This window comes from Cyprinodon tularosa, unplaced genomic scaffold (assembly GCF_016077235.1).
Source record: "Cyprinodon tularosa strain WSP-4 unplaced genomic scaffold, ASM1607723v1 ctg120, whole genome shotgun sequence".
Classification (NCBI taxonomy): domain Eukaryota; kingdom Metazoa; phylum Chordata; class Actinopteri; order Cyprinodontiformes; family Cyprinodontidae; genus Cyprinodon; species Cyprinodon tularosa.
Genome location: NW_024038004.1, coordinates 1 through 13,203, shown reverse-complemented (window position 1 = coordinate 13,203; position 13,203 = coordinate 1). Strand labels below are relative to the sequence as shown.

At 39.6% G+C, this 13,203-nt stretch overlaps 2 protein-coding genes across 4 annotated transcripts; one reads left to right on the top strand and one right to left on the bottom strand.

Annotated features, from left to right (window-relative positions):
• The first annotated feature begins 1,310 nt into the window (after nucleotides 1–1,310).
• Nucleotides 1,311–5,072, top strand: LOC119774589 (mitochondrial transcription rescue factor 1-like). Of its 2 annotated transcripts, XM_038272137.1 has the most exons (5): nucleotides 1,368–1,426; nucleotides 2,288–2,314; nucleotides 2,696–3,116; nucleotides 4,352–4,424; nucleotides 4,506–5,072. In XM_038272137.1, the coding sequence occupies exons 1-5, from the start codon at nucleotides 1,408–1,410 to the stop codon at nucleotides 4,686–4,688; spliced, it is 723 nt and encodes a 240-aa protein (XP_038128065.1). In that variant the 5' UTR covers nucleotides 1,368–1,407; the 3' UTR covers nucleotides 4,689–5,072. The 2 variants fall into 2 exon arrangements, with proteins under 2 accessions (XP_038128072.1, XP_038128065.1); XM_038272144.1 differs by lacking the exon at nucleotides 2,288–2,314 and having other exon boundaries at nucleotides 1,311–1,426; nucleotides 4,506–4,842.
• Nucleotides 5,073–6,253: 1,181 nt separating this feature from the next.
• On the bottom strand, nucleotides 6,254–12,051 carry LOC119774575 (BEN domain-containing protein 3-like). Of its 2 annotated transcripts, none has more exons than XM_038272125.1 (3): nucleotides 11,780–12,051; nucleotides 9,972–10,160; nucleotides 6,254–9,296 (listed from the first exon to the last, which is right to left on the bottom strand). In XM_038272125.1, exons 2-3 carry the CDS (start codon nucleotides 10,155–10,157, stop codon nucleotides 7,083–7,085), a joined length of 2,400 nt encoding a protein of 799 aa, XP_038128053.1. In that variant the 5' UTR covers nucleotides 10,158–10,160; nucleotides 11,780–12,051; the 3' UTR covers nucleotides 6,254–7,082. The 2 variants fall into 2 exon arrangements, with proteins under 2 accessions (XP_038128053.1, XP_038128047.1); XM_038272119.1 differs by having other exon boundaries at nucleotides 11,872–12,051.
• Between the last annotated feature and the right edge of the window lie 1,152 nt (nucleotides 12,052–13,203).

Genomic DNA, 13,203 nt, shown 5'->3' with positions numbered 1-13,203 from the left:
AAATTTCACGAGATTTTGAAAGTAAAATAGATCGATACCGCGTTTTTAAAAATCAATTTGATATCAGCATATTAAAATGTATTGGAGTATATTATTTTTCAAAGTGTCAGAAATGGATAACAAAACTGCTATTTTCCATGACTACTTATTTTTGTCCAGCTTTAACATCGGTATCGATATCGGTCATCGGCTACATGCGTTTTAAAATATCGGCATATCGGATATCGGCCAAAATCCCAATATCGTGCATCCGTATTAATAGTTATTCTCTATTTCTAGTGGATAAAAATTTAGAATAATGATTTACTTTGTAAATGGTTTGAATTTGTTGAACAGAAGGCTTTCCAGTTGTACTTTTACCTCTTTCTAAGAACCTTTGGGATAAAGTGTAAACGAATCACCAAGGAATTAATAAAACTCAAGCCGGCCAGTAACAGGAAAATGTTTTTATAATGTGTTGGAACAACGTTACTTAAGGGAATCTAGTTTAACATCAGCTGATTCCAACATGCTCAACTAAAAGCTTCTTCTATTAACAAGCAAGATTCTTATGCAGAAAAGGTTTTGCCATCACATTAGACCAATATCGAGCAAGGTAAGGCCTTTAAATGCAAAAACTCTATAACAGCTTTCAAATGTGGTAATGGTGGAAACGTGCTGTGTGAAAAAATGTTGTGGGTAAATTTGAAATGCTTGAAATGGACTGAAAAAAGGGCATGCTATGTTTTTCAGTTTAGTTTCACATATGAAAATAAAATAAAGGGAATTGATCGAATGGACATTTACATAAATAAGTAAATATCATACTGAAACAGTCTCCCAAAATCTCAAACCTGAAAATATATCTGTGTAGTATGCTGACAAGCCAGGCCTGTGCAAAAAACCTCTACCAGTTATTAAAAGAATGGTGGTCAAAAATCTAACTATAATTTAACCAAAAGCAAGTGCTTACAACTACAGAATTTTAAGATAGACCTCATTGATCTCCCAGTAGAGAAATTTACTAAACTCACTAAATTTGATCCTGTCTAGATTACAGATATCCATACAAATTAATAGATGTGCATCAAAGTTGCATGTTGTATACCCTGTCAATTTGGTGCATGACTGTTGAAAAAATAATTGGAAACTAAAATAAAAATATATAATATGTCCATGATCAGTTTCTAAACGTCTGACTGCACGATCTAACCTAAATAGTGGAGAAAATAAATTAAATTAATTAATAAAAAAATAAAAAAAATAAAATAACGATCTATTTGGGTTTCCAAATATTTTTGTCCTGCATTAAAAAAAAACAAGATGTAGTTACACTGTGATTCCCCGTCCAGGCGATAGGGGGCAGTAGATTTAATACTGCTTCCACACAAACATCACTCTCAAAAAAAGTCGACGAAGTCCAGAGGCATGAAAGGTTATTCCTTAGGTGAGTGTGTGCTACAAAAAAAAAACAAAAAAAAAAACAGTTTTGTTTTAAACTATTAGAAAGCTTTTAAATTGTTATATTCATGCTTAAAGCTCCTGGATTGTTTTAGTTGTAATTAACGTGCGCTCCGCGTGAAGACGCGTTAAGCTATCCTTGCCCACTTCCTGCTCAAAATGATTTACTTAACATCATGCAGCTGTGTTGAAAAAAAACTGTTGGATTTACTGGGGAAAACTACACAGGCTTTTTGCAGGGTTAGAAATCGCAATATAACAATTTATTATCGGTTGTTGTTTTGACGGATTGCTAATATAGTCAACTTCCGGTCGCAATTCAAAATAAATCGATGAGCTTTTGGTATTTGCTTTTAACGTTAGTATTTTTCGGTGTATATAATTATTCAACATTTGGTTGAGATCTCTAAAGATTTTTTTGATAAATTATTTTGAAAATATTTGAAAAAAGTGACACAAACCCTGTTAGAAATATGCGAGGCTTTTATTTTGAAGGAATGGTATGCATAGCTCTTTATCCAGCATTTTTCTGTAGCGTTGATGTAATTTACAAGCTTCATATATATATATATATATATATATATATATATATATATATAATTAAATGAAACCTTTTCATGCCTGAGAGCATAACAAAATAATAATTAATGTGGAGATGCTCTGACCCAGTCATAAAGCAATCAATTTGGTTCTGATAAACTCAACTCTTCTGCTTGCTCTTTCCAGCATCTAAAACAATAATCTTAATAACAAAAATATTTTTTTGCTGCCCAATATATATTGTATGAACGGATGAAATGATGGTGATAAAGACTTTTTTAATGTGATTTCTTTTGTGCGTACACAGCAACGGCAGGAAAAAAATCTATCAAAGGTAAACACAATAAAATCTTTTCTTTAAAACAATAACTAAACACAAAGCAACATTTAAAAAGTTAACAAAAAAAAACGTATTGAATAACAGCTAAAACATTCATGTTCAACTCGTGATATGGAACTAGTTTAAGAAATATTGGCTAAAGTTTGGTGGTCTGAAAGCTCAGAATATGGTCCTCTTCAATAAAAACAAGCAATTACATAAACTGGATCCTCATATGGACAGAAAGCCAAAGGAGATATGGATATTCATTGAAAGAGGAATTTATAAAGATGAAAACTAAGTGTTTCAGCGCAAACCTTGGCTCCTACAAAACCTGGTTAGTATGATTATAGAATTTCATACTGAGATCATTTCTGAAGTTGTGTTTTTTTCCAGTTACTGGTTGGAGCGCCAGCATGCAGAGTCTAGTGCTGCAGGTAATTGCTATGAAGCAGATTGGACGGCTGAACCCTCGTCACCTGCTGGCAGCTGGTTATGGCACAAGGAGGACTGAGTGGTGCCCCAGGACAATTCATACCCGGCAGCTGTGGGGTTGCTCGACTTTCCCCAGTCTAGGTGGTCAACGGACCGCCACCAAAACCTGGTCTTTGCACCAGCTGCGTTTTAAAAGCAAGAGGAAATCCCCTTCACGCACGGCACAGGAGCAGGACGAGGCAGAGGAGGAAACTGACCCAGAAGAGAGTGATTATGAAGATGTAGATCCTAATTTACCAAGGGACTATAAAGACATGGAGAAATATGTACCGTCTTTCCGCTATGACGTCGTCTTAAAGGCTGGTTTGGATTTGGCACGCAAGTAAGTCACCTCTTAATTTTGGATATTTCATAATTCTACCTAAGTTTACAGAGCTGCTTCTGATCCATTTCTTGTCAAACTAATTTAAAACATCTGATGATGTGAGCATTGACAAAAAAAGCCAGACACAACTAAACCCTAACCGCTCAACTGATACTAGTTCATCAGAAGGGCTTAGCGCAGTTCAGTTCTGGCTCAGTTCATAGATAACAAAGAACGCATGAGCAGACCATGTCATTTCCTATTTAGTCAGCTTCTAGTAGTGTGAAGTAATGCACATCAGTTGCTTGCCAACCACCACAAAATAGAAGAACTGTAAGCAACAATCGAAATGTTCTCAACACTACATTTTTAAAATGGCTTCAAAAGAACGACCTGGGATGACGCTGAGACTGAGGCTGTTACTGCAATTTGGGCAAGGACGCTATCCAGGAAATGTTGGAAAGAACAAAAAAAAATCACGCAAGTTTTCTTACTAGAGAGCAGTAGTACCGCCGACCGTCACTAGGATGCGAGGAACTGTGCCACTGTGATGTGTAAATGGTCGTAAGGAACTGAGCACGGTACGGTTAACTGATCCAAGCTCGGTCCGAGCTCGGCACGAATCGGTTTTCAGAGGGTAGCGTAAATGGCACTATTGTGTTTTCCAAGAAAATGCTGAAGTTAAGGTCATTTAAAGGTCCCATATTATGCAAAATTGGTTTTATTAAAAAAATTTTAACAGTCATATGTGTCCCAAAGCCTATGTATGAGCTTCACAACAGAAACATTTTTTTTAGCTAATGTTTGCTGAAAATGAACTGTTTTAAATCAAACCCGTTTATGATGTCCTAAGTTTTTCAGAGTGGCCTGTAGCAGCCCATCGGTCAAGACACATCCTTCATCCAATGTGAGGGGTGTGGAAAGCCAAAACAGAATAAGGAGAATTTTGGTACATTCTGTCTGCCTAATCTGAGAGGAATCTTCCTGCACAAACAATCAATGCATTGGCCTCATTGTTAATATTTTTTTATTTTCAAATGAAGCATAATATACAATTGCCTAATTATTAGGAAACGTTGTGAGGTGGCTTTAAACAGGCCTGTCATGCTCTAATACCATCCGATATGATTTAAGCAGAGTGCTGGCTTTTTACATAGGACCAGGCTGGTTTGAGGCTTTAAAAAATGTAATTTTTATTTGATTTGAAACTTTACAAAAAAGAAAAAGCAACACTAACTTTCTTCTCACTACAGCAAAATCGAGGATGCCTTCTACAGCAACAAGCTCAGACTAAATGGGCAGAAACTAATCAAGAAAAGTAAAACGGTTGGTGGCACCTCCTTATAAATGTTTTCTACAGATTTCTCTTGGCTTTAGTAAAAACTTAAACTTTTCTTGTTTATCCAGGTTAAAGTTGGGGACACCTTGGACCTTGTGCTGTCAGAGAACAACGATGCGAATACCGTTACGTTGATGAGAGTCATTCTCAGAAAGGTTTTAGGTGAATCTAATGATGGAGATAAGCACAAAGTTTCCATAAGGAGGTGGAAAAGCCTTGAACTTGCAAAGGATGAAGCCTTCAAACCATGAACTTGTCCTGAAAACCTTAGAGATCAGTGAAAGTTAGCTGAACTTCAAGATGATGGCTCCACTAATCTCATGTATGCGAATTGTGAGAGAAAAGGTTGGAAATGTACCTTATTTTATTCAATAAAAGGTGCATTTTGACGGTGTGAACCTCAGATTTGTTGTACTGTTTTCTTTATGCTTTTATGGAGGACAGGCACACACTGATCAGGGTTTAGTAGATATTATTAAGGGCGTTGCTCATGTCCGTTGTGTGGGAGCTAATCTAGAGGGTGAAAATGTCAATAAGACATCCATCTTGGTTACAAGTTATAGAGCACAAACAATCCTGAGACTGAAAGTAGCTTTAAGTGATGCCATTTTTTTTGCAAAAGCCAAAAAAAAAAATGCTGTGGAATAATGTAAAATTATTTTTAAATGATCTAATAATTAATATGGACATAAATGTTATGTTTATAATTATAAAGCAAAAGGTACAAATTGGTAATGTAATGTATAGAATATAAATACATAGGAAATATTAGTCAAGAATAAAAAAAGGTACAAATATATATAAATATATAGATATACCTGAGATAATTGTGTGACAATATTCCCTCTATTCGGAGAAGAAAAAAAAAAACTATTCTCTTCATTGTTTGAAATTGTGTCAGCATTGCCTAAATGGTCTTCTTGAAATTTACTCATGTGATGTCATTTCCTGTTTGGCTTTTTTTGCAGCACATAGCGCTTATCGCTCTCCTGGCTGTTGCATACAAGCAAAGAAAAAGACAAATTAATCTTCTGGGAAGTAATGTGCTTTAATGTCCCCTTCTAAACCCTGATCAAGGTGCTACATCAAATTCTGTTACCTATAATTTATTCCGTAAAAATTCAAAAAATATCCACTGGACTTGGTTTTCAAGATTTGAAGACGTTTCGCCACCTCTCCAGGAAGCTTTCTCAATTCAAATGTCTGGATCCGCAGTGAGTTTGAGTCTTATATAGACAAAGCCTTGTATCGCTTGGAAACATGCAATGGTAACTGATGAATGGGTCGTTAGTTCCATCGTTAGCCTGTAATATCTGAACCTGTCTATGATTCTAGGGGTCGGTCGTTAAAGGGGGGATAGCCATTAAGGGGGGGATTGTCTCCTGTAATACCTGAAACCTGTCTATGATTGTTAAGGGTTGGTCGTATAATTTATTGACACAAGGGGGTGCTGTTGCTGTTCATCCTCCTCAGTCTACTATCTTAGACTTAGCTCCATAGACTCATACTAAAACCTTAAGAAGCCTATGGTTAAATACAGGTAGTGCCCCTCTGAGTCACAATATATGATGGGTAACAGAATGAGGTGAAACACTGGGACCAATTTACCATTCAGCACACCTTTATAGGACCCATCCTTTCCATCCTTTCCTTTATAGGACAAATCCCTCCTCTAAACAAGTGATCAGGGGAATCATCTTGGGATAAAGAAAAATCCACTTCTAAGTTCAGAAAAGAGCCCAGTTCTGATCTTGTTATATTTTACACCACCTATTTTGTGTACCATAATTTGTTCTGTAAATTAAAACCACCAAAGTGCATTTCATAAGTGTGTATTTATTAGAAACAGGTACCATGACCCATTGTCATGTTAAATCACCAGTATAACAGTCTTCTATAAGAAGGCTTAATATTCAGTCATATGTCTATCAATATTCAAACAAGGACAACAAATCAGCAGCTTTGGTTCTGTACACCACAGAGATGGGTTCTAAGATTATTAAGGAATAGATGCCAAATCAGCAATTTGATGATAGAACCATGAGGGCTCGTGCTTTAAGATTAAACTAGCAACTTTACTGCTAAACTGCTGTCAAGATAAATCCAACAAGAGCTGATAGGCGTATGACTGCTTGATTATATCGAAAAATGTAGAGCAGAACCTCTCAGGACTGAAGGCCAAAGTGGGTCCAACCAAATATCAGCCATAGACCAATTTTTTCTCTGATGCAGCATATTGAATTCCTCACATCGTTTTAAAACCCATTTTTGTAGTGAACAGAACAAAAGAGGCTTAATTAAAGATGTTCTTCTACAAATACTTATGGACCCACTTGTAAGTACTTTATTATTAAAACTGTGGCGGCACGATGCTACATTAGTAATTACTGTTAATAGAGGAACTGTGCGGCTCTTTGCTGTAGCTACTATTGTGGTTATAACGTGGTTTTAAGGCTACATTTATGAAACAAATGTATAAGACAAACTATGGCAGCTTGCAGAGCAGTTCAACACTTTAGAAAACTCCAACTAAAACATCTGCTGCTGCTGCAGGCAAAGGTTAAAACATAAGAATGTTGTATCAGCTTATATACTGAGCAGTCATTTCATGACAAACGTGTTGACTAAACTGTAAAGTACTGTGACTATGACACAGTGTTTGACCTCTTGGCCTTTTTAAGAATGTCACACTTCTTGCGGTTGGGCCGCCGGCAGCGTTCATCGATGCTCGGCACACATTCGTAGTGCCACACCTCCTCCATCTTATCCACAGGGTACACCGCCTCCACATAGTGACGGATCAGCCTTAGCCGGACCGGGTCCAGCTGCTTCTTGTTGCAGGCACCCGAGTGGTTGTACTGGAGCCGCAGGTTCTCAGGGGTGAACAGCTCCGGGAAGAGGCGCACCAGCAGGCGGGCGGCAAAGTTCCCAACAGAAAGGCTCTGCTGGACGATTTCCCGAACCTCGGAGTCTGATAGCAGGTAGGCGGAGGGTACGGGGAAGTCAGGTTGGGAAATGGTAAGTTGGTCGAGGGGAATCTTACAGAAGTCTTTGCTGCTTTTCTCTGGAGGTAAAGAAGGAAAGTCTGAATCGTCTCTTGTGTTGTCCAGAGTTTTGTGGTTTATGCGGCAGAAGAATTCCTGCTCCAGCTCTTGGTCAGTAACTTTGCGCTGCTGCAGGTAAGATCTCCTCTGCTCCGTGTCGGGCCTCCTGCACCTCTCATCAAGTTTCCCCACAAATTCCAGCATCCATACTCTGTCGTTCCTGGCTCGAGGGTAGACCAGCTGCACGTAATGCCGGATAAGATTCACGCGGATCGGGTCCAGCTGCTTTTTTCCAAGTGAACCGCTGTAGTTGTACTGCTTCCTGGCGTTCTCGTGAGTGAAAAGCTCCGGGAATATGAGAACCAGAAGCCGGGAGGCAAAGTTGCCAATAGACAAGCTACACTCATAGTTGCTCTTCAGCTGCTCCCTGGATAAGATATATTCCTGGGGAACGTTAAAGTCCGGTGGAGGAATCTTCAGATTTTCAAAATCCACAGGTGGCAGCAGCGACTTCTTATACTTGCGACAACGTCTTTCGTATTCCCTGGCCTCTGGAAACCTGATGGCATGGACATCTTCCTGAAAGCTGGCCAGGTCGTAGCCTTCGTAGGTGACGTTGTCGGATTCGCTCCCGTTGCTGTGCAGTCCTTCCAGTGTGTCTTCGATGTGCTGTATGCACAGCTGGAGCCAGCTGTCCTCAGGCACATCAGGAAAATTAGCTTCCATGTACTTCCTCAGGATTTCCATCTTGTCGGAGTCCAGAATGAGCTGGCCCACTTGACTGTAACTGCTGGAGACTTCGGGGATTTTGCCCTCTTCAAAAACCTCTGGGAAAAGGCGGTGCATGAGAAAAATCACTAGGTCTTCAACCGAGGAGAAATCATCCAGCTCCTCTGGAGCCTGATTATTTAACCCATGCTCGGACACGGGCAGACAACCCTGCTGGTTATCCAGGGACACATTCTCCTCTTGACCCTGTTCTTTAATGAAGCTATACGTCTGAGGATGGTCCACTTTAAGCCCATCCTCAGAGATCGGATCCTCCTCCTTGATGAGCTCAGTGTTCTCTGTGTCCCCCTTTGCCCAGAAGCGATTAAAAAAGTCATTAATCTGATGGAGACACTCCTCCTGCCAAACGCTGTCGTTTTTAACCGAGGGGTAGCAAACCTCCACATAGTTCCGGATCAGCTCCAGGTGCAGAGATTCCAGCGTCCTCTTGCCTGCCGTGCAATTGTGGGGGCAATCCTTGGCTTTGAACAGCTCCGGGAAAAGGTGGACGAGCAGCTGGCAGCTCAGCTCACCGGCGCTGGATGTGTGCGCCGTCAGCTGATTGAGTTCATCGTTCGTTAGGAGATACTCTGCAGGTGGGTGGAAGTCCGCCGTCCTCTCTCCAGGTTTGAGCTGCTTCTTTATCCGCATGACCTCCAGGGTCAGTGAGTCCACTTTACTGTGCAGTTGAGTCATGCTTGAGCTCAGAGTATTGAGGATAAAAAACATTTTCTCAATCAGTGGGTGAAGGCTGGACTCTACAGGTGAGGTCTGCTCCAAAGAGTCTTGCGGGGTGAAGATCTCAGCCTGGCCATTTAGTTCTGGACTCTGGAGCTTTGGTGAAAGGATGCTGTTGAAGCTTCCTTGGTTAGCCTGCTGATCCAGGCTTGGTGTGTTTCTCTTGTCTGAAATCCTGTGAGAGATGCTAAAAAGAGGCTTTCTGTAGGAGAGCCTGGATCTCTCTTGAATGCTCTGCACATTTTCTCCAGCCATGTCGAGGCAAAGAGGCTTGGGTTTAAGGCCATCATCCGTCAAACCCTGAATCACCTAGAGAGAAGGAACACCTTTCAAAATCTATGGCAACAAAACACATGGTTGAGTTTGATAAAGGAGATAAGCATTTCAAGATTCCCCCCCCCCACCCAACACAATGACACCAATACTCCTGGTGATCTGAGCACTCAAAGATATTATTGGCATGTTGAACTTGCGTCCCTTATATTAAAAAAATAATAGCCAAGAATGGCTGGGTGATGTGGCTTAAAAATAAAATATCTGATTTGTTCAAAAACAAAAAATACTTTTTATCAATTTGTTTTCATTGAAACAAAAGAGCTAGTCTATCGGTTTTGAGAACACATCTAGGAACTGAAATTACAGATTGATGTCACTGAACTACAGAAGCCTACGAGGTAAATTTATGACAGAAATGCAACAGATTTTAAATTTTAATAAAGGGCAAATTCAAATCAAAATCATCCAAATCAATGTATGGCCCAGTCCCATTCAATAAGTGATATTCTAATTTATCAGAGTGTGGGACTCAACATCAAATATCTATTAAAGAGTTTTAAGTCATTTTTATCCAGTAAACACGAAAGGTTCACTGAGGATTTACAGCAGATATGGTCATCAGGTAAAAGCATTAACCCATCAGACCAAACTTATAAAGTAAATAAAAAATTAGGGTTGCTTCAGTTTTTGTGTTCCGGATTACTTTACCTCAGAGCAGACCCTGGCTCTCTTCCTACTGCTGGATTGATGCATTTCAGGAGCAACTTCTGCAGATGTCCTTTTATTGGCCTCTGATGCCTCAGGAGATCCTCCATTGTGTGCTTGAGAAGGTTGATAAACAGCAAAACCGTCTTCCTCCTCTTTAACATCCTGGATGTTAAACATGGAAGTCATAGCCTGGAAAAAATGTGTCACAAAAAACTACATGGGTAAAGTGATACAGCTAAAGATCTTTTAATTTATTCACCTGAAAAAGTTTTTTTTCATGTATATATATATTACTGATTACAAAAAAAGAAAATCTTTATGTGGAAATTAAGAGTTTAAAACTTTACTCTTGTTAAGATAATAATGAAGATATTTTAATTTCATAAGAATATTGAATTAAATACTTTTAAAGTTAAAAGAAAATATCTGTTAAAAGGGAGTTTATTTTGAAAGAATAACAGAATGTTGAATGTGTAAAAATACTGGAGGTAAAAACATTAAAATTTGAATGCATGAGATAGAGTAAATATATCTATAGTTTTTTTTTTTAAACCAACTAACAGCAGAAAATAAAACCAGACAGGTTTCCAAAAAACAAAACAAACAATAGTATTAAGATGATGCAGTACAAACAAGGGTCAGCTGAGTTATTACACAATTACATAACCAGTGCAGTTCAAGACTGGCTGCAGGAGGATGCGGATTGGACTTTTAAACAAAAGCATCCAGCAAATCATTTTTGTTAAAGAAAAACACAGACAGACTGCAAGAGAGATGATGATGGCAAGCAGAGGGCCGAACCAAGTTATTTACGTGGACAATGGATTGATCATTTTAACTCAGAAAAGGAAGCAATTCACCTGGTGAATGAAGCAAAGCAACTCTGTCAAACTGGGAAACTGCAACTTAACAAGTTTGTTTCCAACTGTCAACAAGTGCTCAACTCACTCCCCAAAAAGACTGTGCAGAGACAGTAAAATCTCAAGACTTTGCACTTGGTGAGCAACAGACAGACAGAGCTCTAGGCATTAAGTGGTGTGTTGCCTCTGATCATTTCCACTTTCGAGAGCTTGTGAAGGAGCACCCACTTTCAAGAAGAGGAGTATTGTCGACCTTGGCCTCCAGCTTCGACCCACTTGGACTTGTGGCGAATTTCGTTTTACTCAGCAAGCAAATATTACAGCAGATGTGTCGTGACAAGGCAGGCTGGGATTTAACACTCTCAAAGTCCCAGTGATGCAAAAAATTGTGTCAATCAATCTTTCCCATGGGCAACAACGTGACATGCGGAACAAAAACATTGGTTCCTACTTACATTTTAATGTGCTTTTTAACCAATGTACATAAATAACATAACTTTAATGATGTTATATTTTTTATTTATGATTAAACGTTTAATTTTAATACCAGTAGGTATTAACTCTTGTTTGAACTAAATATTAAAATATTTAAATTAGTTGACTCTGATGGCAGCTAAAATGTAATCAAGGCTCAGGTTTATTAATCTTTTAATTAGAAGCATCTAAAACAGTGAAGCATCCTGATACAACTTTTGTATGAGACTGATTGAGCTGTGAACATCACACAGCATCCAAGCTATGTACCAGTTATGATTGTGCACTCCTGATGTCCAATTATTTTTCTGCAAAACACATTATTTTAGGGGTTATTCTGCTGTCCATGTCATCTCATATGGCTCTTCTGCATTAAAGAAAAAGCAGCTACTTCCTCATTCTTCCGCCCAGGACCGTTTGAACAGACAAACATAACCTAATAGTAATGATGCGACTCTTTACGGGCGTAATTACCTGCGTTTTATGACCGTTAATGACACGGTGACGTTAGCAAAGAGATGCCTCGGTGAATTAACGGTAAAACGCGCGTGAGCAGCGGAACTAACCTCTCCGACTCCATGTCATCCGCGAGGAGGGTTAGCAAAGCGACGGACATGTCAGCGGACCGCTGGCCCTTTTTTAAATAAAAGAGCAATTGTTGAGTTGTTTGTTGGTGTTCTGTTTTGTTTCCCTTTTCTGCTCAGCTTCTGGGCTCTGTCGCGTGACGTGACGATATGTTATGAGGCGCGCGGGCTGCGTCACTTCCGCTAACCCCCAACGGTGTGGAGCGAGTTCAGCGTTATGAACTTATAATTTTTTATTTATATATATATATATATATATATATATATATATATATATATATATAACAAAAATAAATAAAAAATAAAAACAAGAAAAAAAAAGAAAGAAAAAGAATGGAAAAAAAAAACCCCACAAACACACATACATTAGGGGTGTCTCATCAGCTCCTGATTGTTTAGCGTTATGGAGAAATAAGAGAGGAAAGAATTGAAATTCAGTTCCTGTAGGTCTTGGCAGGAGGGAGCCAGCAGAACTACGTCATCCGCAAAAAGCAGGGACGAGATCCGCTGTTCCCCAAACCAGACCCCCTCCGGTCCTTGGCTGCACCTAGAAATCCTGTCCATAAAAGTTATGAACAGGACCGGTGACAGAGGGCAGCCCTGTCGGAGTCCAACATGCACCGGGAACAGGTCCGACTTAATGCCGGCAATGCGAACCAGACTCCTGCTCCGCTTGTACAGAGAACGGATGGCCCCTAATAAAGGGCCCCTGACTCCATACTCCTGGAGCACCCCCCACAGGGCAGCACGAGGGACACGGTCGAATGCCTTCTCCATGTCCACAAAACACATGTGGACTGGTTGGGCAAACTCCCATGAACCCTCAAGCACCCTGCAGAGGGTGTAGAGCCGTCACAATTACCGCGCAACCAAATTAATTATTTTCATTTAACCCTTCCCCTTGGGGAGCAGTGCAGGGTTAAGGGTCTTTGCTCAGGTAGGCAGAGTGGCGGTGGGTTTCGAACTCACAACCTCTGGATTCCAAGCTCTATGCCCTAAACACAGGGCCACCAGTCCCCCAAATCTGCAGGACTGATAAGGTTTTAAATGCCTTAAAGATACAGTGTGTAATAATTACAGGGATTAACTGACATAAATGGGATATATTATCCATAATGCATGTTATTTATTGTTACCTATGAACTTAAAATCTTAATTTTTATGTTTGCCATTCCTTAGAATTAGCCATTTATAGTGGGTTTGCATTTGTGGAGGCAGACATCTTTTGCGGTACAGCAGTGCAGAGATGACAAACTAGTGACTGTAGAGATCACCGTTACGCTCCAATTGTACTGCGTAGAGTTAGGCCTATAT

Bases quoted from the DNA above. Each gene is read 5' to 3' on its own strand.
- LOC119774589 (XM_038272137.1), top strand. The intron at 2,315-2,695 runs GTAAACACAATA...GTTTTTTTCCAG, and splicing joins AGGAAAAAAATCTATCAAAG to TTACTGGTTGGAGCGCCAGC. The intron at 4,425-4,505 runs GTTGGTGGCACC...TTGTTTATCCAG, and splicing joins TAATCAAGAAAAGTAAAACG to GTTAAAGTTGGGGACACCTT.
- LOC119774575 (XM_038272125.1), bottom strand. From the start codon at position 10,157: ATGACTTCCATGTTTAACATCCAGGATGTTAAAGAGGAGGAAGACGGT. The intron at 9,297-9,971 runs GTAAAGTAATCC...CCTTCTCTCTAG, and splicing joins GAGCCAGGGTCTGCTCTGAG to GTGATTCAGGGTTTGACGGA.